The sequence below is a fragment of the Habropoda laboriosa genome, unplaced genomic scaffold, assembly GCF_001263275.1.
Source record: "Habropoda laboriosa isolate 0110345459 unplaced genomic scaffold, ASM126327v1 scaffold153, whole genome shotgun sequence".
NCBI lineage: Eukaryota > Metazoa > Arthropoda > Insecta > Hymenoptera > Apidae > Habropoda > Habropoda laboriosa.
In genome coordinates this window covers 69958-97415 of record NW_017100272.1, presented here as the reverse complement: position 1 = coordinate 97415, position 27458 = coordinate 69958, and the positions used below count along the sequence as shown (strand labels likewise).

At 44.5% G+C, this 27458-nt stretch overlaps 3 protein-coding genes across 3 annotated transcripts in view; all 3 read left to right on the top strand.

Annotated features, from left to right (window-relative positions):
• The first annotated feature begins 4499 nt into the window (after positions 1-4499).
• On the top strand, positions 4500-7686 carry LOC108573522 (L-lactate dehydrogenase-like). Its single transcript, XM_017935983.1, has 5 exons — positions 4500-4534; positions 5634-5763; positions 5843-6308; positions 7078-7319; positions 7497-7686. The coding sequence occupies exons 2-5, from the start codon at positions 5638-5640 to the stop codon at positions 7659-7661; spliced, it is 999 nt and encodes a 332-aa protein (XP_017791472.1). The 5' UTR covers positions 4500-4534; positions 5634-5637; the 3' UTR covers positions 7662-7686.
• A 908-nt stretch (positions 7687-8594) lies between these two features.
• On the top strand, positions 8595-13263 carry LOC108573513 (L-lactate dehydrogenase-like). The gene is made up of 8 exons (XM_017935974.1): positions 8595-8815; positions 10089-10215; positions 10432-10549; positions 11116-11289; positions 11412-11585; positions 12332-12449; positions 12536-12659; positions 13096-13263. The coding sequence occupies exons 1-8, from the start codon at positions 8595-8597 to the stop codon at positions 13261-13263; spliced, it is 1224 nt and encodes a 407-aa protein (XP_017791463.1).
• A 2021-nt stretch (positions 13264-15284) lies between these two features.
• Positions 15285-27458, top strand: part of LOC108573521 (bestrophin-3) — a 61748-nt gene continuing 49574 nt past the window's right edge. The window contains exon 1 of the mRNA XM_017935982.1: positions 15285-15667. Coding sequence (XP_017791471.1) covers positions 15597-15667 — 71 coding nt within the window. The 5' untranslated portion in view covers positions 15285-15596. The remainder of the gene's footprint in view (positions 15668-27458) is intronic.

The window sequence follows — 27458 nt, the reverse complement described above, 5'->3', positions numbered from 1 at the left end:
GTAAAATTAAAGAAATTATATTTTCCTATTATGATTTGTCGAGCCGTGTAAACTCGTAAAGGAAACCGACTGGTGTAGCGTTACACGCTTGACTGACATGGGCGCAGCAATGACGCAGACCTAGACATAGGACCACCTATACTGTCATTTGTAGAATCCAAACTTACTGACTCTTGTAGAGAATTTACTGTAATGTGTTTCTAGGCGTGTTCTCGGTAGAAATGCGCTTCGAGCGTGAAAACCTCCGTGCTTTATAGCACAGAGCTGTCCACGTGCGTCGCGGTACGGAAGACATCGAGCGATCATCGCTTTTGGCGGCCCATGCGACACAGGACCCAACGCGCGTCCCCTCAAGCGAAGAAACACTCGAGCCCTCTCGCCTCGGCAACCACGATCCCGCTTCGTTATAGCACAGAGCTGTCCACGTGCGTCGCGGTACGGAAGACATCGAGCGATCATCGCTTTTGGTGGCCCATGCGACACAGGACCCAACGCGCGTCCCCTTAAGCGAAGAAACACTCGAGCCCTCTCGCCTCGGCAACCACGATCTCGCTTCAGTTCCTCGCGGGATCCCTTTGTCTAAGGCCTTATCGCGACATTGTAACACGGTTCCGCTGATGCCGGTCCTGCGTCGCGGTGCTCGGGACCGAACACACTGTATACAGACTAAAATGCTCCTACGCAACGCCCTAATATTGCCTACAACCCCGCTTGGGACCGAAGGGCCTTTTGTCACGTATCATAAACATTTAGATCTTTACTAAACAGAGGTGGTAAAGCTAAACGGATTTCTCCGAACGTATACACAAGAAATATTTACTTCCTAGTAAGGCTTTAGATTAATTTTTGTTATATCTAACTGATTGATAAATCTAACAGTAATATCGTGTAATCGTATTTTCCTGCCTAATTCGTTCCGCACATGTTCAATCACATTCGTATCAGGAGATTGGAGAGGTGTTTGCAAAAAATCTGTCGAACTGTTAGGTGTACAATTTTAAGTGACAGTCACTGTGCACTGCGGTGCGTAACTGTAGCACCGCCTAAATTTTTAGTTGTTTCGGACTTTAGATTAAAAAAAAAAATCACACTTTCGATTATGTCGTTTTGTATAAGAGGGTAATTTAAACGAGATTTAGTCTAAGGTTCGTTGTTTCTCATACTCTTTCAATTCCTACAATTAATTTTTTTGCATTTTTAACACGTTCCATGCCGCGTGAGTCGCATACGCCCCACTCTGGACTTTCCGTTCAGGCCATTCGATACTCCGGCCTTTTCCTTCCGCTTACTTAAACTATGCAACTACGGCGATAATTTGTTAAAAGAAAAACTTTTCCTTTGCTCTATCGCGTATCTTAAACGTTACCTTTTCCTCGATAACACTGAATATTGGAAGACATATAGGATGAAAAGCAAAACTGTCGGCCACGCGGCGTGAACGGAAAGTCACCGAAAATCGGTCCGGCACGGGACGTGTTAATCTAAAGTTCGAAACAACAAAAAATTTAGGCGGTGCTACAGTTATGCACCTTAGCGTAGATCGGCGACAGCTGTAGGAATAGCCCAAGAGATTAGAAATTATCGTCGGTTATTAATAAACGAGATAAGTGTAACAATACTCGTCGAATATCTTCGGACGATCGATAAAATCTCGCAAACGCGTTTCGTGGATTCAACGAACGTGACGAATCACAGATCGTAGATCGTCTTCGAGGAAATCACGCGGCTGGTTAAACAACCGCCAGTCATGCTCGCCGATTCTCTACACCGTTTCTACGGTTATGCTAATTCGAGACGTGGACTGGCGGCCTATCGGCTCGGTAATTATACGCGCCATCTCGTTTTACGCGGACGTTGCAGCCGCGTGAACGGTTCGATGACACGGCAGGCTAAACGCGTTGTCGATCAATTTAACTTTCAAACTGTAAATAAAAGCAAAAAGGAGAGAACGTGAGCGAAGATTCTCTCTATTAACGTCTCTCTTGAATTTTCTCGCCAATTTCAGAGGAAGGAAACCCGCGAGCGAAGGAGACGCAAATGATTGCAATTACGGGACGGAGGAAGGCTCGCGAGCTCCGTTACACCGAGAACGTCAATTTTTATTTTTCGTTAAAACGAAGGTTAGCGTCGAGGGTGTAAAGGGCAATTGCAAAAACCTAATATCTTTTTTGAAACGTGGTAACCTTTCAACTCGTCTGCTTCTGATTAGATTATGTGCAAAATATTTAGAGGAATTAAAGGCCTCGGATGGAAACTTTAAGTGAACTGTAAACAACGTGTCGTACGTGGAAGAACACTTTTTATCGTTGTATTATATGGTTGTATTATACACAGAGGGCGTGTATCGTGATAAGGATAATTGCAACTTGAGGTTCCGTTAAGTTCGGAACGGTAACGTAGCGAAGTACAGTGCACAGTGGGATTCTTTTTTCAAATTTTCACTTTGGAAATAGTCAATTTAATAAGTGAAATAGCAATTTTTTTCATATTAATATGAACAGAGTTAGTGGAAAGAATAATAATATTAATTTGATTTGGCATTTTCTTTCATACTTCAGAAATATTAAATTTAATAATGTTAGAAAAGTCCAAAAAGCGAAGGCTTGAGTGGGCCATGTGCAGTCTTCTGCTGCGTTTCCCCCTCCTAGGGATAGTTCTGCCTCAAGGCTAAGAAAGGCCATATTGTCAAGGGGGTCCTCTTGACTAGGTTTTTCAGAAAAGATAGAATTGTATCAGCACTCGTACAGTATAGTTCGAAATACAACCATTCACTCTGTTTAACCGCCCACGTTTATATCTTATTCCACCGCTCACCACCGTTATCCTGACTGATTTTCTCTTACAATAATTACAGTAACAATTTTTGTAACTTTAGAATATGCATGAAATTAGCAAAAAAGTCATATTTTCATATGGGATTTCTTTCACATTTTCTAATAATTAAAATAAACAATTTCTGTAATTTTAGAATACGAATAAAATTAGTAAAAAGAATAACGATATTACTTTTATTTCGGATTTTTGTTCATATTTTCACTTCGAAAATATCAAATTTAATAATGTTAATATGAATAAAACGACTAAATAAAAGAAAATTATTTCTATTGCATTAAGTATGCACCGCTGTCAAAAAATGAACGTTAAGTATACCGAAATTAAGGTCGAGGATCTGACAGACGTGTCTCCTCTCACGTCGACCCGTTCTAGCCTTGAAAACTATTATATTTGTCTAGGCGTTATAGCCGCGAGAAATAGATAGGCGCGCAGGAGCAAAAAAGAGGTATATACGTATATTCCGGGTAGAAGCGTAGAGGTGTCGATGATCACGTAGATCGTGAAGTTACGGTCATGTGAAGATCCGTTGCGTCAGTCTCGATCCAATACCGAGGCAGCGGTAGATATTCCTGAAAATGATTCAACACCGAGGAATACCGCGGCAACGTATTCTACCAGGAAGCGTGCACTTATGTCTCGTGAAATGCACACGCTGATAATGTATCTGCGATACACACTATCGCGATGCGAAGTTACCAGATAAAAGGAAAACGACGACAAATTCCAATTCGCGATAAAAGGTTAAGCAAAATTTGGTTAACAGTTTTCTTCTTTTACAATTCACAATGTTTTCTCAAAAAAAAAAAAAGGTTATATCACGTGATTTAGGTAAATTCGAGCAACACATAAATTCCATTTGATTAAGTGTAAACCACGCTCCCTACGAGTGACATCACTCGTTGCACCATCTGTTATTTTCGATCGACGATAATCAGAGTTAATGATAGAATTCAGTTGGACCTCGGTCGTTCGAGTCGTGATACTAAACTGATCCGACGAAAATTACCGAGCAAAGATTTCCCTCGAAATACCATTTAACAACGAAGCGAGAAGAATCTTTAGAAAGACACAGGTGAAACTTCTGTTCGAAAAAGAAATATATAACGTTCGAACGAGAGTGTCGAAAGAAGATAGAAGATGCTGTCTAACGGTAGAAGAAATCCCAGAGTTCTCTGACTGTGATATTTTTAGTTCCCCTTCGAATGAAACATCTTCCAGCCTGATTTTTATTATCCACCCTGTGCTATTTAGTGAGGATTGAAAAGAAAGCGAGGCTCGGGTCGATGAACACACGCACGACGCTTCTCTCAGAAGGGAACTCGTGGTTGCGTCATACCGCGCATGCGCAGCCGTTACTTTCGTTTCGTGAAAATCGCCTAGGTACGCAATAATACGTGCCCGTGGCGTGGCCTCGTCCGCCAACGTTACCCGGTCGATTTGAAGTAACGTTTTTCACCGCTATGTATTTCACGTGGAATACGTGACCGGGGAGTTATCCGAGTGAAGATACGATTGGAAAATTCGGCGCAAATTTATCGTTACCGAGAGATACCCCGGCGAGCTGCGTCCATGGTTTCGTCAGCCCGAACACGCCGAGCTCGCTGCAGCCTATGGGAGGTATAAAAAGCGGGGACAAGGTCACTTTAGCAAACAGAAGTCTCTGAGCTGTCAGACGAGTTGGACGAACGGACGACCGTTGGTAAACCGCCCAAATACAATTGTGTGGTCTCTTGGTGCTTGCTTCACTCCTCTCACTCTTTCTCTTCTTTTTGTTAAATTTTTTCCCCTCCTTTTCTTCAAAATGAGGTTAGTGTAACGTTTATTTTATTCGTCGCGAATTCGACCGCCGAGACCGAATTTAACGCGACGTTTATTATTGACTCTGTGACCAATAATGGACAGTTATAGTGCGACCATTCCATAAAAGAAAGGAGGTCAAAACGGAATAGCATTGAGGCACATCACGTTTAATTGGTGTTACTTAGTCGATCTTGTTGCCTCGTGCTGTCAGTGTGTACTATATCAGTGGTGGTTTGTTAAGTTTCGTTTTTGCTGTTTTTTTCTAGTTTCCTTTGTTTTTTTTTCTTTGTTTGACTTCTGTAGTTTTATTTTAAATACGCTTGCCGTTCGCACGTGTAACCTGTGTTCTCTTATAGCGTACAGCCGAGTTAACCGGTGCACATGCTTCACATACCGCTAGTGGCATCTCGCGAGCTTGCGTATTACTCACGTTACGTGCTCTATCTGCATTTCATTCATGCATATACATACGATTATGAGCATATAGTAAACATATTGATAACTTTCTGAACCAGGAAGGTTTCTGCTTCCGATCTTTCCGTTAAGAAAGGAAAAAAAAAAGAACATCGCAATAAAGAACGTTCGTATGTACATAATTTACTAACCGCGATTTCTTTTGTTTCTCTTTTTTTTTTTCTGAATAACTTTCAATTCTTGTTCTTCCGCCGAGTAACATGATTCACGTTGATTGTAAGGAAAAAAGGTTCGCGGAAATTTTGGAATACGGCGAGACCTCTGCGTGACCTCTTTGACCGTGAAAGACTCTGAAGCAAGGCAAGAAAAAGCAACTTTTAAAAATATTGGAGAAATTGTTAAACAATATTAATCTACACTGAAAAATCTGAAAAAAAAACGAATATCACGCTTATTCTTGTGACACGGAGCTCCGACCTTCGTGACCTTTTTGACCTTGCTCGACTTATTAACGCACAGAACGAAAAACTGGATGAGAATCCATAAAATTTTTTCGAGACTAAACGAAATTATTGATTCGACAGGAAAATGGCATCGTTGAAAAGCAAATTGTTGAACACGGTGATAGAACCGATCACCAATGATCATAACAAAGTCACCGTGGTCGGTGTTGGACAGGTTGGAATGGCCTGTGCGTTCAGCATCCTAACAAATGTAAGATCAATTTTTCCATATCTCCATTAAAAAAAAATAAGATAAAAGAAATATTTAAATAAATCTTCCACCGTTACAGGACGTATCCAATAACGTGGTGCTGGTCGACGTGATGGCGGACAAGTTGAAAGGGGAGATGATGGACCTACAGCACGGTAGTGTCTTTCTAAGAAACGCGAAAATCAACGCCAGCACGGATTACGCGTCAACAGCGAACTCGAGACTTTGCATCGTGACCGCTGGTGTACGACAGAGGGAAGGAGAGTCGAGGCTGGACCTCGTTCAACGTAACACAGACATCTTCAAAGGCATCATTCCTCAGCTGGTCAAATATAGCCCGGACACGATCCTTCTGATCGTCTCGAACCCGGTGGATATTCTAACGTACGTCGCCTGGAAACTATCCGGCCTGCCAGAGTCACATGTGATCGGAAGCGGTACTAATTTGGACTCCGCTCGATTCCGTTTCCTACTTTCGCAAAAATTGGACGTCGCGCCCACATCCTGTCACGGATACATTATCGGAGAGCACGGTGACACGAGTGGTACGTTGACACGCCATTTTCGTAGTTTAAACATTCTTAATGGACGCGCACACAAGTTAATTGATAATTGCTATCAGCGATAAGGTCGGTTTCACGAGAAACCTCAGTGTCATCGTACACGTTATCTCGGGAAGAAATTTTAATCGTGATCCCGAATCTGATTCACGTGGAACGCGAATGGAACATGAGTGAAACGTGTTCTTGCACCATAGACGGGATATATAGAGTATTCTACTTACATCCAATGTACTTTTTTGTCACGCGACTATGGGGTTCTAGAACCCTGTTACCATCATTCTACTCTATCGATATCACTGTGCTATTAGTGGTAGGATTTGAAATCAAGAACACTTGGAATGTCTTATTTTAAATGACGAAGATAAAATTTCGAATCTTAGAATGAATCAGATTAGATTCAGTCACATACGATCGATATCGATCGTTTTACGCGATGCAGTAAATGTAGAGTGCGCTTCAAAAGCAGTGGTTTTGGACGACGTCGGTATTTCAGATCGTGTGACAAAAAGTCCCATAAGGTGATCATATATCTCGTCTGTGTTTACTTTTTAACGGATCTATATCTCACAGTTCTTACTATTAAAGCTTTCGGTTGTAAGCTAGTCGCAATGCTGGCTAAACGTTGTGAAAATAATTCCAAATAGACACGGTTTACACTCGAAAGCTTCAACAGTAAAAACTGTACAATACCAAGCCGTGTGAAAGCCACAAATCTCTGAATGTATATATCTCGCTTGCTTATTCCGTTCAGTGCCGATATGGTCGGGCGTCAACGTTGCCGGCGTAAGGTTGCGTGACCTGGACGAGAACGTCGGTACCGACAAAGACACCGAAAGCTGGAAGGATTTGCACAAAAACGTAGTGAACAGTGCATACGAGGTGATCAAACTAAAGGGCTACACGTCGTGGGCTATTGGTCTGAGCGTCTCGAACATTGCAGCATCCATATTACGACACACTGGCCAAATTCACGCCGTATCTACCAGAGCTACCGTAAGTCGATAACAACACGCGTGTTGTATAACTTGTAATCGTATGATAATCGGTATCGTTTTCGATTACCAAACGAGTTTCTGAATCGTCTAGACGTATAAAAAAAAGTTGTGTTGCTTCGACTTATCGTTCGTTGAGCAATGAACTTGACGATGCCTCTGTGCGGTGATATTTCAGGAGTGCCACAACATCAGTAAGGATGTTTTCCTGTCTCTGCCTTGCGGTTTGAACAGCAGCGGCGTTTTCTGCGTGGTCGAGCAGAAATTGACACCGGAGGAGTTGGGTCTTTTGCAAAAATCCGCCGATAAGATGTACGAGTTGCAGAAAGACTTGAAATTATAAATAACGGACGACATTTTTTTTTTTCCTCGACAAAAATGGAATTATATCGTAATTTAATCTGGTCTCTTCGCGTGGCCGTATAAAATATATACCGCCTACTTCGAACGAGCCAACTTTCGTTTCTACTTAAGTTTCGTTACATAGCTTTTACGTGACCGATACTTAAACGCACAAATATTTAAATCTTATTTATTTAAAAAAAATACGTCGATCGAGACGCGTTGCGAGTGTTATTCCACAGCCAGCAGAATCTTTTCTAATAACGTGTGTATTCGCGTGTGACCACAAAGTATTACCTGTTGCATATTCTTCGCGTTATGTATTTGCGACAACTTCTCTAATTCGATGTAATAACTGTATCAGATACATGTTTATTATTTTCACGCCAGATAGGATACTTAACCGATATAAGCCGAAGTACAAAGAAGTGTACGGCAGATGGTAAGTCAGTCAGAAAACGAGATCTATGCTAATTTAGTTGAAATTTTATTCTTCATTTTGTTACGTTATAATTTTCATCGACTGATTTATACCGTCGTACCGATTAACCTCAATGTGGAACATGAAGCCTTAATCAATTCCTAACTATCGACGATGTTACAAATTGTATTGTATATTTATACCAGTGTTGTAATAAAATCAATCTTAGTTAATTAAACCGCCGATCGATCATTTCTTCCAGCGTGCAATCGCGAATGGTAATTTCGGAAAGAAAAATTTCAAAATCAATTTACCGCGATTTTGCTCGATCGGAGCGAAATCTCTGTAACCATGGATTGTTTAACAATTGGCAAATCGACAAAATGGCGATTTCGTTGACCCGTTTCATCGCCTTCTTTCGCAGTTAAGTGTCACGCGATTGTATGCGATGTGACAGTTTCCGTGGAAAAGTGACAATAGGACAATTAACAAAATCATCAGGTGACAGGAGCAATGGTTTTATCGCGCATGCTATCAATCTCGTTACTGCCAGCATGTCTAAGATACACGATACGCTTGATATCGAGGAGAAGCCTGGCCACGAGGCACTTTCGTCGTACCTTACCACCGACTATACTCAGCGAGGTCTTCGCCAAGATTAAGTCCGAGAAACTCGCATCCGCTGATTTTGGCAAAGACAGTGGATCCGATTTACAGAGAGCGGTCAGTTTCGTGTAAGCGACTTTGTTTTCTGTATTCACGAACTCAAGTAAATCAATTCCTATCTACTGTGTGATCTAAGTTGCCTTACCGTTAGGTTAAGTTTGAACTTTACGTATGGTCATTTTTTGAGTGAGATGAAAATTAAGGTAGACGTTAAATGTGTGATATTTTCTTCGTTTTAAGTTAACACGTTCACTGTTCAACTGGTTAGCGCAGTTTTTTTTTGTATAGTCGAAGGAAGAAATATGGGGAGGTCGTGAAATCGGTCAGAAATTTTTTTGAGTGAGATGAAAATTAAGGTAGACGTTAAATGTGTGATATTTTCTTCGTTTTAAGTTAACACGTTCACTGTTCAACTGGTTAGCGCAGTTTTTCTTTGTATAGTCGAAGGAAGAAATATGGGGTGGTCGTGAAATCGACCAAAACTCGAAGTTTGCACAGAAAATTTGGCTGAGTTTGAAATCGCAACGATCGTGGAGTGATTTGTAATTCAGTCGATTCTGCAGGAAATATTGTATAGTCGAAGGAAGAAATATGGGGAGGTCGTGAAATCGGTGAAAACTCGAAGTTTGCACAGAAAATTTGGCTGAGTTTGAAATCGCAACGATCGTGGAGTGATTTGTAATTCAGTCGATTCTTAAGGCTGCAAGAAATATTGTATAGTCGAAGGAAGAAATACAGCGAGGTCGTGAAATTGGTCAGGCGTCAAAATTTACACTTTGGGGCATATTGACAAGCGAATTAACAGAAACCTGAGTAGATTAGGGCTCGAAATCTCGGTCGAGGTTGAACGAAGTGTGCCTTAGTTTTGATTCAGTGCTAATCGAAAAATTGCATAGTGAACTTTGGCAATTATTGCATGAATTGGTGCCGCTACTCGATGCTTTAATTTACGACCTCGCTATATTTCTTCCACCAACTATACATCCCGCGAAACATCGCCCTCTTCACATTGTGCATACAATACACCGTCACTCCTTCATCCTACTTGTTTCCTTCAGTTTTAAGATAGCAATCAACCACTATACACGCCCCATTAATCTGATGAAAGTGATCCAAAAAAAGTGCCAATTTTATCCAACGGAAGCAAAGGTACCAGTGATCGACCGATAAAAAACAAAGAATCGCGAACTTTTAAGGAAAAGGTGTTCGATCCGCTATGTCTGAGACCGTGCATCACCTCTGTGACAGTGAACGTGTTAATAAATCCACATCTGAACACACAATTACCAAAAGGAAAAACCACCTCGGTGTTTCGACGAGAAATCTATCTTTCCATTTCAGACAGCCGTGTTTGAAAGAGGAGCTCCTGTGCAAATTTTCGGAACCTGTGCGAGACTGCTGTCACAAAGTGACAGTGGTAGGATCCGGCATGGTCGGCGTGGCCGTCACGAACTCGCTCCTCCTACAGGTGAGCGTTTCATCCCTCGACCTTTCAACAGCCGCTTATTATCGAACATCCGCGAGTCACGCGCAGTTTGTTTTGAACGCTTAAGTGAAAGCGCGTATGCGGAGGAAAGCCAAATCGAGGTCCAGGAATATAAATACTAGAAATCCTGGAAAATGTCCTCGGATGATTGAGAGTCACGTCAACTCGCTTGTAAATGTTTCTATTGCTTCATCCTAGGGAATCACTCCTCATGTGGCCATGGTGGATGCATTCCCCAAGAAGCTGGAGGGAGAGGGGATGGATTACAGCCACGGTTCGGTATTTTTAGGAGATCCGCGTGTCGATTTCGACACAGGTAATTAACCGATTATTTTAGAAACAGCGCCGCGAACTTTCAAGAAAGTTTCGATCGTAAAGACGACGATAAATCGTGTGTCGGTAGCAGTGGCGCGTTATCCTATGGGCAAAAGGGGCAATTACCCACCAACGAGGGGTGCCTCAAACCAATCTTTTATAATCGCATTGCTGCAGTAGCAACGCTTCGGGCTGAAATTTCGCACAGGCGTTAGTATTATCCTAACTAACGCCTAGAAATCGAAAAATCCAATTTGGGGTTCAAGTCTGGGACGGGCGTCCTCGATGGAGAGTGGAGAACCATGCTTGACAGAGGTATAAGCGAAAGCTTGGGTACTCTGAGCCCTTCTAAGGGCTGCAGACATTAACTGCAGTAGGAATGTCGAAAGTTAAATATTGCGGTAATTACTTGCCAAGATTTTTGGCCATTTAAAAGTTGTTCAGAATATTGATCCAACACCTGTACACGAGGCCCCCAAATTCAAATTTGCCCGGGGCCTCGTGAAGCTATAACGCGCCACTGGTCGGTAGATAAAAGAGAGAACGTTGAGGAAAGTGTCGTTTCAGATTTTTGTATCTCAAGCAACTCGAAGGTGATCATCATAGCTGCAGGTGTGAGGCAAGTTAAGGGTGAGACGAGATTGGACTTGGTGCAACGGAATTCCGAGATATTGAAGAATATCATACCAACGTTGGTCGGTTACAGTCCGAACGCCGTGTTCTTGATCGTCAGTAACCCAGGTTAAGTGTGTGAATCTCGAAAGACGAACACCGATGATTTATCGCAGCGGAAGAGAAACAATGGGTTAAGGAGGAAGGTGTGTATGTGAAGCTGCGAGTAGAAACGGAACTTTTACTTTCAGTTGACATTTTGGCGTGGGTAACGTGGAAAGTGAGTGGATTACCGGCCAGCCGGGTGATCGGAAGTGGAACTCATCTTGATTCAGCCAGGTTTCGTTACTTAATCGCCGATCGTCTAGGAATAGCGCCGAGCTCGGTTCAGGCGTACATCGTCGGCGAGCACGGGGAGAGCCAGGGTGAGTATTGGAGGGTTTCCGCTGTTCTCGCGATTGAGACTCGATAGAGCTATGTTTGATGTTATTCCACTGGAGTCTACGTTATTGCCTTTCGAAACCATACTGACTCTTGGTAGCAACTCTGCTTTCCACATTGACTATTCCATTGTGCCTCTGCTCTGACTTTTCCACATTGACCTACTCCTCTGACTTTTCCACACTGACCCACTACTCTAATTCTTCCACTCTAAGATGCATATACGTTTTTTAATCTTGACAACGGGTGATAGTAGTGCGAGGTAAATTCGACGAGGTCAATATGAGATGGTTGTAGGGGAAATTTCAGAAAAGATCTGCGATAGAAGAGATTTGCATTGAATGCAAGCATAAGTTTGCGGAGAGGTCTGACCAGAGGGAAGGATTCTCCCCCTTTACCTATCATTCTACGCAAATTTTCTTCGCAGACGCTCATTGTCAGTCACATCAACCCAAATCCTCGGATGGCCACTCACCCTTCGTTTACGCGATATTCCTAAGTACTCCTTTCACACCTCTATCTCTCCAGCTAAACTATCCTCCGTTCCACGCTAAACACACGCAGAAATTCTATCACTCCTACGGCGTACATATCGAAATCGTGTGTTGCTCGTCAGAGAGAATTCGACGCGGTACGCGTACGTGATCTAATTTTTTACATTTTCTGCTGGAGGAGAAAGCAAACGTTACGTATAAACGCGTCTGTTTAAATCCGTCCGACGGTTTCCTAGTTCCACTCTGGTCTGGAGTGAATGTCGCGGGTGTGCAGTTTCGCGATATACTACCGAATATCGGCCTCGAGACGGACGAGGAAAGATGGTACGAGCTCTCCAAGGAAGTGATCAGACTGTGAGTTTTCTCCGTTGCGTGAGCATTTTCCAAAAAATTTCCAATAATTCGTCTTTTCTATTTTTCCATTTGCGATCGATCCTCAGTGGACCTACGGTGAGATGCCTGAAAGGATACTCGAACACAGCCGTTGGCCTTTCGGTTGGCGACATCGTGTCGTCTATACTGAAGAACTCGCAGAGGGTCATACCGGTTTCAACCTTGGTTCAAGTATAAAACATCAATGCCACTATTAACCTTCCGACATGAAGGAATTTCACGCCAGACGCAAATTCAATTTTCAAGGGGGACACGTGTAACTCTACGATTTTTATCTAGGAATAATCGAGAGTTGCACGGTCATTCGATAGTTTGCGAAATATTGAACCACTTGGCCGAGTCAAAATGAGCGATTTTCCAAATAGAAGCGTACACGCAGAAAACCAAGTTGAAAAGTTGCAAACGATAGTTCTTGCCAATATATTCGCCTCTTTTGGAAAGTTGCTAAGAATGGGTCATTTGTGACCCAGCCGTTCTTCTAGTTTCAATAAAGCTTAAATTCAGCCGACAGCGTCCGTGAAAACCTTCGAAAGCCTTGTTCAGAATCGAACCGAGAAAAATGCTACTACCATCACCAGCGAAATCCTCCTCTAACTTCTATCCACAGGGTCACCACGAGATCTGTCACGAGACGTTTCTATCGCTGCCCTGTTCCATCGGCGAGAACGGTGTGACCAATATCGTGCGGATGCGTATCACAGAATTCGAGAAGAAACTGTTCCAGCAATCGGCGAACGTGGTGTACAACGTCCAAAAAGACGTGAAAACCTCCTAATTCCCCATATCTATACTCATTGTATCGTTCAACCGTGTGTGCGTTCTAAGTTAGCCTTGTATAAAAAGTGTCGTTAAATACATCACGTCTTACGATAATCCACCCAACCTTCGATCATCCCGAACAATCCCAATTCTACTTTTCACCAACTATCTTCCCATCGAACAACACCTGTAAGCACGTGGCGCGCACGTGAGACGAAGAAAAAAAAAACGTCGTTAAATACATCACGTCTTACGATAATCCACCCAACCTTCGATCATCCCGAACAATCCCAACTCTACTTTTCACCAACTATCTTCCCATCGAACAACACCTGTAAGCACGTGGCGCGCACGTGAGACGAAGAAAAAAAAAAACACACACCTCGTCTATATCTTTTCACCTATGAATCACGATAGTCGCCGGTTTCGACGAGTCGATGACGTCAATGACCTATCTCGTGACGTTCCAAACACTTTCCGACGAATACGATCGAGGAGAGTGCCTGTACAAAATCTCCTCACCTTTAAACTTTTCTCCGTCTTCTTCTCCGAACGAACGTATCTCGGAGCAGAAATTTCCATACGATTTGAATATAAAAAGAAAAAACCAAAAAAACAGGGCTGTCCCCACTTTCCTTCTCCGGACTTACGCACGGTATACCTACAGGTGTGTCGCCAAGTTACGTAGACGACGGGTGCGTTTCCTCGGTGGTGCTTGTGCAAAAAAAGGCGATAGGTGACCGGTGGATGGTACCAGAAGGTCGCAATTCCGCCGCAGGCTAGGCCACGGCAAGGTGAGAGAGGAGTGCAGAAATCGACCACGAGATGTCGCTTCCAAGTGTGCACAGGTAAGGCGATAGGTGGACGAGCCGCGCGGTGTTACGGCATTCGAACGCGGACAGTGCCGTAAGAACAGCGCTGTTTTTCTAGGAACTCTCCTCCGAGCTTCTCGGAAGAAGATGCAAAAGAGAAAAATTTTTGGTTCACTTCGAGTTGGAGGATTTCGACTGACTGTTCCAAGTTTAACGATCGGGACGGTTAACGAGAGGATGATAAAAGAGCGATTAAGGAGGCGCCGTTGATTTAGGAAGATAACGAGGGACGACGAAGTGTGTGGAAATTGTTTGGCGTTGTTTATGTCCAAGACGCAAACAGTGGGACAGAAAACGTTCTCCTTTTACCTCGCTTCGAAAGCAGATCCGCTTGAAAGGAGAGGCGTGTCATTGATTTTTCCTTTCGACGATCGATGGTTTGATTCTGATTTTCGGGGCTGGATACCTGCCGCGGGATTCTCGCCAGGCACTCCAGGAAGTGTGATTAGCAAGGGAAATATTTTGCAAATAAGAAACTGTTTGCTGGACAAACTTAGCGTGGAATTCGTAGTTGATGAAGTTAACCGACCTTTATTTGAAGATGGAACGTGGACGAATATCTAATGTATCTTAATTTGCAAAGGGAACTTTCGAAAATGTTAATGTTCCTGAAATAACGTCGCGATGTATCGTAGTTCTTATTTTCATTATCTTGCTATTTTGCGATAAATTAAAAAAAAGGGTGAAAGAGAATTACAGTCGTTCCAAAAAAATCGTTTCGAAGTGGTGTACTTTTGGTACGTTAAATTAAACAAAAGACGTGGAAGAGAATTACGATCGAATTTAAAAGAAGAGAAAAAAAAAATGAATTTGAAGATAGTGATAGATACTTTCAATAACTGAAAAGAACTAAAGAGTCGAAACGTTGAATTTCCAAGAGAAAAAAAATTAATTTCCAGGTACTATACGACAGCGATAGCTACCTTCGATACGTTCGACAACTAAAACCAAATGACACGAAATACGTGGAAGTGTCGAAACGTGGAAATCCCCATAGAAGAGAAAAAAAAATGTAATTTCGAGGTGAGGCGTGATAGCGATCGGTAACGGAGCAGGGCAGTCGAACAGGTGAAACCGGCACTGAAGCCCAGGTGGAGGTGGCAGCCGGGCCCCGTTCTCTGTTGGTCCTGTCGTCTGTCAGTGGAGCTCAGTCAGCAGACAGTCGGCCCGTCCGGTCAGCTGGTTCCGTCTAATCGTGTTGGAGAGAGCTTCCTGATGGTAAGCCGAACGTGAACCATCTGATAAAACCCGGGCAATCAATCCTCGATCGTCAAGGATCGAAGAGAGTTAAAACGGCGGCCCGCGCGCCGCATGTGCGCGTGTGCAAGCAGCTTCTCCGCCGGAAACACCAACGACACACGGTGCGAGGTACCAACTAAAACCGAACCGATAAGGAGCAAACGTTGGCGGAGGCGAACGAAACGTAGAGAAGAAGAGACATAGAGACGGGGACAGTGTACACTTGGTCAGACAGGAAATGACTGTATCGTACGCGAGCGAAGTGCCAAACGGCTCGAGCTTCGGCTGTTTCTGGAGGATCTTGGTCAAGTAAGTATCTAAACCTTCGTTCATCTCTTCTTCACCGAACTACGTCCAGATTCGACGATTTTCCACGCGATATCGCGCGCGACTGCTCGAAATTCTCGCGACACTCTGACAGGTTGAACATTTGTGCCGCGCGCTATGGGGCCTTAGCAACAAGTTCGCCCAGCGCTTTCGTCCTTAAACAGTTTTCTTCTCGTACTCTCTTCGAACTCTGTACAGAGTGCCTAGAACAACCACTGCCCGCGCTATTTGCACTTTGTCCCTTCGTCTCTCTCTCTCTCTCGACAATACCACCTTTTCTCCGCGGCATTATCGTCTGGTCTCGCGTTTGCTCGGAACACGGTAGGTTACGGACGGTACTCTCGACCGCATGGAACATCGAAAAGGTGGTGCTCTCACTTTCCTCACCGGTGGATTAATTTCACACTGACCGCGAGAGGAGGAGAAGGAGGACGCGCGTTTTCGATTCGGGGCGAAATTTCCTCCGTCGTTCGTCGCACACAGAGGTTACACGCGTGCGTAATCCCGTCATACGAGACCACCTTGCAAAATTCTCACCAATTCGTGATTCGTATTTTGACGAGAGCGAATCAGTCGGGGAGAAAAATAGGTACAAAGGGAAACTTTCGACACGCGTCGCGTCCGAGCCGAGCGTTCCAAGATACTGGAGCACGCTTCTAGACAGTTTACATAGTCGGCGTGCCATGTAAGACGAAGATATTGCGATATTGCGACCGGTGTGGATCGTTGTGCAACGTTTAACTTTCGACTCGATGTGCCGTGTTCTCGATTTAGAGCCTGCGCTGCATAGAGGAGGCGAAGGAGGAGAACGATCGGAGTCCTTGGGCAAGGATTCTGCGTGCTCACGTGCGAGAAATAAGGAAAATTAATGTCGTTTCGATTTTTCAGTTACCCTTTCGCGACAGTGTTACTTTTTTCCTAAGAATCTATTTCTCTATCGATCGTTGTGATAGATCTTGAATTAGAGATCAATTTTTCTCCGAATACTCAACTGGGACGAACGCATTCCTCTGATCACGGAAGGGTTAGCGATGTTACTATCCAGATTAATTACGCTTCAATTTTCAAAGTGTTATTTTTTTTCAAGAATCTATTTACCTATCGATCGTTGTAATAAATCTTGAATTGGAGATCAATTTTTCTCCGAATACTCAAGCGGGATCACTAAAGGATTAATGTTTCTATTCATTCGATCCATTCTGACTATCACTTCATCTTCTATTTTCTCGTTCGACGAAAATTCGTATCGATCGCTGGTAATTTCCACGAACCTACGTTAGATCGCGATGGAACAGGCTGGTACGCTTCGAGACAGAAATTGTCCTGATTTTTTTCCCTCAGAACGTACGGTTATATGAATCACAGTAGCGGAGCACGTAAAACCCGCTAGCACAGAAATGGTGTTCGGTCAACGCTTGCTTGTACGTTTTAAGGAAATAAGGTCGTCGATACATTGATTTTAGCTGTAACGACGCGCGCGTTACGTGGAATACCGCCACACGCTGTTTCTGCTTGTTCCACTGGCCACCACCGGGATTTTCGTTCCAGTTGTCGCTTACGTCCAAACCAATACGGTTAGTATATATTTGAATAGTCGTGTGTGTCGAGCCGTTTATTCTGTGCCCACCGATTCTATCGTTCTACCGGGGATACCCGGCGCGATTCAGCTAAACCGCGCGGTGACATTAACACCGAATCGTTAAAAGATAAAAAGGACACCGGAAGGGAAAAGATTGTGTATACTTTGCAATCATTTCTATCCACGTTTCTTATCTCTTGCAAAGTGTTAAACATCGTTTATCGTCGATGAACAATTTCAAAGTTACGGGAAAACCGCCCGTTTTCTCACCGCAACTTTCCTCCGAAGCCGGTGACATCAATGCTCGCGTAGAACAGATCGCGCTAAACTAAATCTTACTTTGTAACGCGTATGTAAATGACCGATGACGTGCCACGGATCACCTGTACGGTTGAAACCGTGTTTATCCATCGGGTGAGTCGAGAAACAAGAACAAATTGACGTTACTGGAGCAGGAAAATAGCGCGCGAATTAGAATCACTCGACTAAATCGTGTCCACGTGTGAATAGAGCAATTAATATAAAAAAGGTCGCTAATATCGGTTTTCCCAACCTCTCTGTCGTATTTTACTAGTCACACGGAAATATATTTCTTACGGATACCAGCGGAAATCCTCTCTCGAGAAAACAACTCGACTTGCTCATGCTCCAAGATATGAGTAATCGAAAGGCGGGAGAGAAAAAGGAGGGAAGGTGTATAATTTCCTCCGGTTGATATTAACCGGCTCGACGTTAATCAAAGACCACGACAATGAAGAAAAAAGGAAAAAGTGCGACGGAGGCGCGGCGAGAAATTCCGCGATCGGTGAAAAATAACGCATAATCGCGTATCGGTGGCACACGATTCGTAACGTCCTTGTCGAGGCTCGTTTGTTGACATTTCCACGACCTTTAAACAAGCCGCATGGCATAGTCGGTGGATCCTCCAAGTTGCTTCTCGGTTTCTCTCTGCGGGCGCCAGCTTGAAAACGGCCTTAACGGCTTTCACGTAAGATCTCGCTTTCCTATTGCTCGTTACACGTCCCCACGGTACACGCACCGTCTAATAGAAAGACGAGACTGTCTATAAATAACACTAGGAACGTACAGAAATAGAAAATTTTCTTCTCTGATAGCGTAGCACGCCAACGATATCGCCTTTTAACCGCGAGCGTCGCCACGCCGCGCGTTTCATCTGCATGAATTACACGCTCGACACACCGAGGGGAACGGAGAAAAAAAAAGAAAAGAGAAGAAGAAGAAAAATTGCCGTGGCTGCTGGCTGGGCTTCGTCGACTGTAATTTGCCAGGCGGACCCAGTGGCGTTTAGTTCGTGTGGTATCCATGGAACGCTCGCGATCGGCTACAATTTACGAAAGCACCGGCTGTCGTGGCTCGTTCCACGCGAAATAATCGTCGGGAACACGGAGATTCTTTCGTGTATGCAGGTACGTATGTACATCCGCGAACTGCACAGGTCTGAGATTTTCGTACGTAGATGAAATATGTGGGGAACAAGTGTCTTCAGCGAAATGGTATTTTCGACGTGACGTTCAGAGGAAAGTTGTGTTACATCGGTGATTTCCATACCGAACAGGTAAATCATTTTCGCAACAGATCGTGCCGGTCGTGTACGTTCAGGATGCAAGTATGTGCGCGTGTGTGTGTCGAACGTAACCAAGAACAGGGCGACTTCTGCCTCAAGGTTGTGCCATTTTACCTTTTATTCCTCTGCTCGTGTAAGTACTACACGTGTTGGCCGATCGTGCGTATCCGCCCACTTTGTTTCCACGGATAAAAAAGTAGGTATTATGCAGAAGGTGTAAGAGGATATAAGAGGAGGCGGAGGTGGAGGAGGAATCGGGAATATAATGGTAAAGGGAGATACAAAGAGTCTTTCTAGTTTGCTTGTGCAAATGGCTTACTTGCCATTGGCATGCGAGAGAAGCTTCTTTTTTCTCGTGCAAGCCTTCCATACCAGCTTTCCTATCCGCCTACCGGACTCGATCGCCAAAGAGAAGAGCGCGACCGAGCTTCTATAAATACCAGCAGAGAGTCCAGAACGATCTATAAATACAAATCCACTATCCAGGAATAGAAAATCGCGGCTGATATTCCGTTGGAATAATAATCAACGACCGTATGAATTCTCTATCGACTGGGCCGATCTGTTACGAGGCTACCGGTAACCATCATCATTAAGTCGATTTCTGATTGACGGTCTGGAAATAGCGCGTTCGCGCCTCAATTACGAAGAAATTTAGATAGACAACCTGTGATAGAAGGTTTAAACGGAGTTCTCGCGGCTGTTTCATTTCGTCCATGTTTCGTCGACTCTAGAATACGATCGAGAACGGGCATGTGTGTGTACACATGAACGCGTAACAGTTGCGGTGATCACGCGCGCTAAATAGGCCCGGCGCGTGAACGGAAGAGCCGATGGTAGCGAATCGCACGCGTGAAAGCAAGAACGGTTTTCGCGGAAGACCGGCCAAGATAAAGCGTCAAGATGATATTCTGGGCGCAAGCTCGCGGAAAAAGTGAAATCCAGGAATGCACGGTTGATATTAAATGACGAGACACATTTCCCATCGCCGCTCGCCAACACCGAGTTGCTTCTTTTCTCGATCGTTCCGCGGTCAACTCGGAAATAGAATTTCTACCGGAGTGAAATCAATTTAGCATATCGAACGCTATTCTGCTACGTAAAAGTATATTGCCATGAAATTTTCGGAGAAGAGCGACGTGAAACTTGGGTTGATTGCGCGCGTGAAATACGTTCGAGTAGAGAAACGTGATAACCGAAATCGCGATAACACACGAATAAAGGAAATTTCTCGTTATCGACGACTCGCTGAAACCCTTCCAATTGCTTCGACTATACATTTACGGCAGAAAATTCAAATCACTTGGAACACGATTAAAAATCTTGATAAATCCTGAATCCCGGAGTCTTTAACGTTCCAATATGTTCTGAAAGTCTCGATAGATTTTAAAGTCTTTAAAGCTTTAGATTCACCTACTAAAAAACTTCCAATCGCTCCGAAGTTGAGATTCAAACGCTCCTCGCTGCTTCTGAGTTACGTTAAAATTTTGTTCAACATCGATCGATAACCGAAATCGCGCTTCGCCAAACGCGACAACTTTCTTCGATCGGTGACCGTGAGGAGCTGGTTGCGAGTGGAACTAGGCCATTGTCTCTCAAATTGGACGATCAGGAGCGTCTCATAAGAATGCAAAAAGCCGGGATCGGTTAGTCCGTATTGCAGCGGCGCGCATCGATGGTCTGCGGCGCGTCGAAACGACGCTACCGATTGGTCACGTTCCTATTCGTGTACCGTCGCGACGACACACGGTGCACGATCGTTCCGCTCCTCTCACGCGAATTCAACGTCGCCTCTCTCGTTGTCTTCGTTCGTTTCATATACCGTGTTCCCCTCGCATCGAGCCCAGCCTGCACGAACACGTTGTTGCATTCGCACTACGCCGAATGACAATGAGACAGAAGCGCGGTCCGAGCCTATGACACACATTTCGTTCACCTCTCTTGTCTTCCGCGGACTGCACCGGGTACTAAGCGCGTTCCTGCTCGCACGCGTACGCGTACACGCGCGCCTGTACGTGCACGGGTTCGCCGTCGAGCCGAGAGTGTATGCGCTGCTTGCGGACACGACCGATGGCTAGGCTCTGACCGCCTAGAAACCGAGGTTCACCCAACGTCTCCACCCTGTTTTAACCCTTTGCGAACGCTCGACTACGTGTCGCGGACTTGGACGTGATTCGCCTAATTTTTTTTAACCGAATACCCTGTATTTTTTTGCGGAAATCGAAAGAGCGTTAAAAATTGAGCAAATAAGTGTTAGGGTATAGTAGGTTTAACGTGGATATTTGTTGAGATATGCGCAATCAAAGTTTCGGGGGAAAAGGTGTTCGACCACCCACGGAAATATACTTGCAAATATTTCACTAAATATCTACTTTAGAGGTATCACACCTTCATAATTATTTACCCAGTTTTTCATGCACTTTTAATTTCCGTGAAGAAATATAGGGTGTTCTGTTAAAAAAAAGTCAAGGTGAGCTTCAAACTTTATGTACAAATAATGCAGTGAAAGGTTAATTATTCCAACACACGCTCTTCTTGAACCTATGCAATTTTTCTCGATACACTTTTTCGTACAGCTAATAGTTTACGAGTAATTTCAAGTCGGAAAATTATGTGAGTCACCCTGTCCAACTAGGTCAATACTTCGACTCTTTTCTTCGAAGAGGTAATTCTATTTTCCTCAAACATACGTACACCGATGAACGCGTCGTCGTCAAATGTTTGACCAGAAATTATATCGAACCTGTTCCACCTAATTTTTCATTAATGGTCGTACGTTGTTTCTGAGTAGTAATAACAGCTCCAAGGTTGCAAGAGTCCTTTGTTTTCTATTATCGATAAGTGGAAGCGTGCAGAATGAGCGGTGTTAATTTAAAAGGCTTGCACATGGAAATAATTGTTTGGACAGGCTACTGTTCGTTCGCGCTCTCTATTCAGAATTGTTACCTGCTTTTTTTCGGATCCTACGTACCGCAGCCGTGATTCTCGCGGGGAACAATGCAGCCTGGGCGATTTATGAACTATTCAGTGTCACTGCTGGCTCAAATATTGATTACACGTCTTTCAATTCCTTTGTGTCTCGAAATTACCCGTCAGCCAAGCCTTAGGCTCGCATCTATCATCGGTGAACCGTTGTAACGAACAAAAGACCGTTCTCCAGTCTCGTCTATCCTTATAAAACTCACCGGTACCCTACATTAATTCCGTCAACGTCCAAAAAATCATCGCAATTTCACACTTTCTCCGATCGCCGAGAAACCGGTCGAAATTCGCAAGGAGGAAAGCACCGTTCTCGTTGAATTGGCACCTTTGGAGGCCCTAGTCTTCGACGCATTCGCATGTTAATGGTCAGAAGCTGTAACGGCGTGTTTTCGGCGGAGCGCAGGATGAGAGAACTCGTTTTCTCTTCCGCGAAGGCACTGTTTGAAAAGTTTCCATTGGTCCTTGATCGTGCGCGTACGCGCGGGTTAAACGACACGGCACAGGGACAAACGGCTGCTCCTTCGCGAGGAGCAATGGCGAAATAATCGTTTTACTGCCAGACGTGTGACGGGCATTCGGCTTTAGCTCGTTTACTAATTAAAATGTTCAACCATTCCCGCGTATACCGTGACTCTTTCTCTCTCCGTTTTTTCTCTCGGCTTCTTAACATTGAGACCCGCCAGCATCCGCTTCGTTCTTTCAACACAACCGTGGAAACCGCATTACTTATCAGCCGGATCTGCCATATTTTAAACACGCAGAAAAGAACTCGCTGTGTGTGTCGTTCTCCTCGGGGACCATGTTTTTCCAAGGATCCGCGTTCTCGAGAATTTTCAAGGAGTACCTTTAGCGCGTACCCTTGCCGAGTGGCTCATCTCTCTCGTTCCCGGTCAATTTCTCCACCGATACCACCGAGACAGCCAATCGTATTTGTAGAACAGGAGTAACAGGATAAAGATAGGAGAAACGAAATGGTGTTTTCGACGACGCGTTAATTTCACGTCCGCGGAAGCTTCGATATCAAGGAAGCGACCGAGAGGTCTGTGCCAAAGAGAAGAGGAACGAGGAGCATCACTCCGTGAAGCGTGACCGGCGTTAGTTATGCAACGTTTCGTTGCCTCGCGTCCTTGTTACCCGCATTGGTATTATCTTGCTCAGAGCGAGGGAATCAATTACAATTTGTTGCCTTGACGATGATTGTCGAAAGGTGAAGGATAGACCCTACAGAGAGTCGATCAATATGCCTGGCGGAGGCGTTTGCTTTTCGGGAGTACGCAGTCCAACTGATTTTCATTTGATCGACGGATGTAAAAACGAGGTCGTAGGAAAAGTCCCGCGATATCGAGGAGAAACTTCTCTCTTTCTCTTCCTCGGTGCCCTGGTAAAGAAACAGAGGCACCAGCCGGAGCCGGTGTTTCGACGATAGTAAAACATCTGCGAAACGAGTCTTGCGAAACACCTTCCGAGCTATGATATAATAGGTAAATCTTATGTATCACGGAGCTGCCTTCCTTCCTTTTTTTTTGCACGGTCTCCACGATTTACGGTAGAAAAGATTAGACTTGTTTACACGTGGCTGATGATACTGTGTAAATTCATAGGTATGCTGGTTGAAATCAGAAAGTCAAATGGTACGATCGATTCCTGAGTCATCCTATGAATATCGACGAACTCATGCGATCGACCCCAGAAAGCCGTCCTTGCATTGTTTGGCATTTATTCGACGACGGTCTCGAGACCAAATTACCAGGAAGATCCTCGTGAACGACGTATAATTCTTTGGTCAACGATCAAACCGAATTTTGGTTTATTCAACGATCTGAGAAATTTGTCGAATGTTCGTGAAATGTCCACCACCTGAAAAGTTCCTTGGTTATCGCCGGTTGTGCTTATATCTTTACGATAAAACTAAATGGCCATCCATTTAGCGTTGTATTGTCTTTATTTTCTGTTCGATCGACGAGGGGAAATTGGTCACAGGTAAAATGTTTGGCACGAATAACGCACGTTTAAGGCAGGTGGCGCACACGCAATAAGCCGCGAGTACCTTCCACGCATAATCGACGCACTTCTCGCACCTCGGGCCGAGATACAAGGTTGCTCGTAACTGTGTCACTGTCAATCAAGCTCATCGGTATGTATAACGCTTATCTAAACACTAGTCTATATGCCAGGCTGCTTAATTATTTTCATGGTCTGAAGCACGGGAAGGGAATGTGTCATTCCGCGCTGGTGAACGTAGGAAGGAAAAAAAAGGATCTGTCTCGAACGTGCAAAAAGCTACATTCCACTTGACATTATCGGGATAGTAATGTTGTTGATAGTTGAGGATTCTATTAGGAGGAATTCTTGAGAAAACGTTTTAGGCACTTGGTCAATGATCGTTCAGTGCCACTTGACTTACGAAATTCTTCGAATTAACGAATATTAACGATATTTGCTCTTTTAATGCTAATATTTTCTTCATTAATAGGTAGTCTATTTACCTATCCAGCGTTAATTGAAGGACCAAATTTGGTAGGAGTGTGGGATTTGAAACGAGTCAGAGATGTGCTAGAGTTTCAAGAATGATCGAAAAGTGTTTGGGTTAGAGCGATGGAGGTGCAAAGAAGAGTGTTTGGCCAGAAAGATAGAGGTGCAAAGAAAAGTTTTTAGGACAGAGAAATAGAGATGCAGAGAAAAGTGCTTGGGTCAGAGCGATAGAGATGGAAAAGAAGTGTGATCGGGTCAGAGAGATAGAGGTACAAAGAAGAGTAATCAGAATGACGCAGGTGCAAAGAGGAGTGATTGGGCTAGAGAGATAGAGGTGTAAAAGAAGAGTGTTTGGATCAGAGCAACAGGGATGCAAAAGAAGAGTGTTTGGAACAGAGTGCTCGAGATTACGATGTGAACAAAGACTACTTATTGCTAGTCACCTAACGAGAGAACGGGGGTGCAAGGACATAAACTGTGGAAGATACGTATACGAGGCAGCAGTAGTGAGCCAACAGTCCACAGCAAAAATCCAACGTGAGAATATGACTCCCACATCTCCAACCCACTAACATGGGATTTCCTTAAAATAATCCCACTAATTACACTAATCCAAACAGTGCGATCCTTCACGTTCCTCGCGCGATTCTCAAGCAACGACCGAACAAACATAATTTTCAACTCCTCGCAATACGATTAATTAGCAACCAAATCGGCGATGTTAATCGTCCACCGCGCTTATGTAAACCGTGTACTCTGAGTACTTCCGTAATCGTAGGATTCGCCAGTGCCCCCCAAGCGACTCCTAGGAAATTACGTCGAATCGGTGATTTTTTTCCTTCGGAATTTTGTTATCGACCGCGGCTGCATCTCCGCGATCGTGATTTCCAGATATCCCGCGCTCATTGTACACACCTGCGTTGCAACTGCGCAATGGGAAACCGAATAAACGTTCGTTTCTTTCCTGATAATCGAAAACTTGGCATTGCTATTGCAGAAAAATCGTTTCTTCGTTGAAACGTTCGTACGGGAAACGGGAATCGACTTCGAAATTTGTACACAGTAGGTACGCAAGCCTCGCGTGATACCTTTGGAAATTATTCACGCAGGTCTGCTCTTCCTACCAGCGTGATACAAGACACCGAAGCGAAGCTACGTTGAAAACGGGTGGAAAAAAGCTTACGCTACGTGTCGACTCTATAGTTTCACGTCGGTATCAGCTCGTCGAACACCTGTTTCGAGTTCGCTTTCGTAACAATGCTTATCGAGATTCGTTCTCCTTGCGAAGCCGGTCGTCGCGAACGTTCGTAGGCGTATGAATTCTCTTCCTGTTTCGAGATCGTCGCGTTGAATCATTCGTCACACCTCGGATCATTTTTCGCCTCTCGATTTCAACGTTCGACCAAGTCCAACCTACCTCCGACACTTCGCAACACTCGAGGAAAAGAGAACTTACTCTTTCGTTCGAACAGAACGAAGACACGGTGCTGCGTAATCGCATGAAATTCCCCCGTCTCTTCCTTTTCACGCGAGCGTTGAATGAACAGCCTCGCATATTTCAAAGCTCGATCGCGTCTGGCTACCTCCGTTGAAAGGCCCCGGATAAATCGGTCCCTCGCACAATTCATATTTCTCCGGAACGGTGATCGCGGTGAGAACTCGATAAATCACGCATCGAGCCGTGATTTCAACCATCCATAAATCATTCGAAGCGCCTCGAGAACGAAGCTGGTCGTCCAGCGGCCATTGTCTTCGTACGACGAATAAATAAAAAAGATGGAGCCTGGTAGAAGGAGGAGAAGTAGGAGGAGGACGACTAGTTATCGCATTCCAACTCGCGGAACCGTAGATGGTTCTCGTCCTGGTAGATCCCGCGAGGCTCGTTTCCTACCAAGCTCCTTTCTTGCTTCTTCGATCAGAAGCTTCTCGGCTCTCTTCTTGTCGTCGACGACGAGACGACGCGTTTATAGCGGCGTATTTAAGCGTGCTTTAGCCGATAGGATTTCAGCGGGTACGTTGGACGTTAGCATAATTCAACCGGGAACTATCCTTCAATGTCAGCGCTCCAAGACAGGGCAAGGAACTGTCGTAAAATACATTTCGATCGGATCGAGGCTCGTACAACACAGGGTCCTTGACTCCGTCGATCCCGACGCGGCTCGAAGATGGCAGGAAGCGTGCTCTTTGTTCCGTGGATTCGACATAGTCGAAAGAACTAATTATGCAACGCTCCAGCGAGCATTTTGTTTGGAGAATTCGATAAATAACGGAGCCCCGGTGGATTTTCTCTTTCGGAGAGAGTTCCTTCGGTACGAAAGAAACCGAGAAAGAAGAAACTTCGTTCGATTGTTTATCCAAGCATTTGGAGGGCGTCGAGGATACGTTCAGGCTCCATTCACCGTGACCATGAAGAACCAGAGAGGAAACGGATGTATCTCCAGGCGATGACTTGATGTATTACGCTATGATTATGACCGTCTCCAAATATAGCCACCGTGGCTAACGCGATAATAAGGCAAACTCGCTGGAACGACGATGGATCGAAAAAATAGACACCGAGATACGAGATCGAATGCCTAAACGGTCGCATTATTATCGGATAAAAATACAGAACCAACTATTTCGATTGTTCGAAAATGTACGGTTCGATTATGTCACACTAACCCCACGGAAACCTCCGTGAACCGAGGCTCGTTTCATAAATAATTCACCAGCGTCCATAAAGCACGAGCAGCTTCGAACAAGATGGGACAGAAGATTCGACCGAGTCTCAGTATCCTCGTCGTGATTATAATTTCACTTCCGCTTTCGTATAGCACGAAACGACTGCCTTGGTAAATCAGCGTGATGTAACGTGCTTAAGAGCACCGCCGCGCCGGGGAAAACACTTCTTTACCCCGTGCATCGTCTAAACGCGGAACGTGCACAGATTAGAGGCGTATCGTCGAGGAATCGAAGGAACGAAAATCGTGTGCAACGTGGAAGTGTAACGTTGGTCGAGACAAGAGCGATAAAAGGCCTTGGCGAGCCTTGACCGGTGGACCGTTACTTTACGCGATCCAGGAGCGTGGATCAAGCTCCTTGTTTCCCTCTTACCTGGGCACAGCTTCGTTACCCGAGTGCATTGCCTCGTTTTATTGTCTCGCCGTTTCTCT

Excerpts from the sequence above, each read along its gene's own strand:
- LOC108573522 (XM_017935983.1), top strand. The coding sequence starts at position 5,638 with ATGGCATCGTTGAAAAGCAAATTGTTGAACACGGTGATAGAACCGATC. Across the intron at positions 5,764-5,842 it reads CGTTCAGCATCCTAACAAAT|GACGTATCCAATAACGTGGT; the intron begins GTAAGATCAATT and ends CCACCGTTACAG. Across the intron at positions 7,320-7,496 it reads CCGTATCTACCAGAGCTACC|GAGTGCCACAACATCAGTAA; the intron begins GTAAGTCGATAA and ends GTGATATTTCAG.
- LOC108573513 (XM_017935974.1), top strand. The coding sequence starts at position 8,595 with ATGGTTTTATCGCGCATGCTATCAATCTCGTTACTGCCAGCATGTCTA. Across the intron at positions 11,586-12,331 it reads CGAGCACGGGGAGAGCCAGG|TTCCACTCTGGTCTGGAGTG; the intron begins GTGAGTATTGGA and ends ACGGTTTCCTAG. Across the intron at positions 12,450-12,535 it reads TCCAAGGAAGTGATCAGACT|TGGACCTACGGTGAGATGCC; the intron begins GTGAGTTTTCTC and ends ATCGATCCTCAG.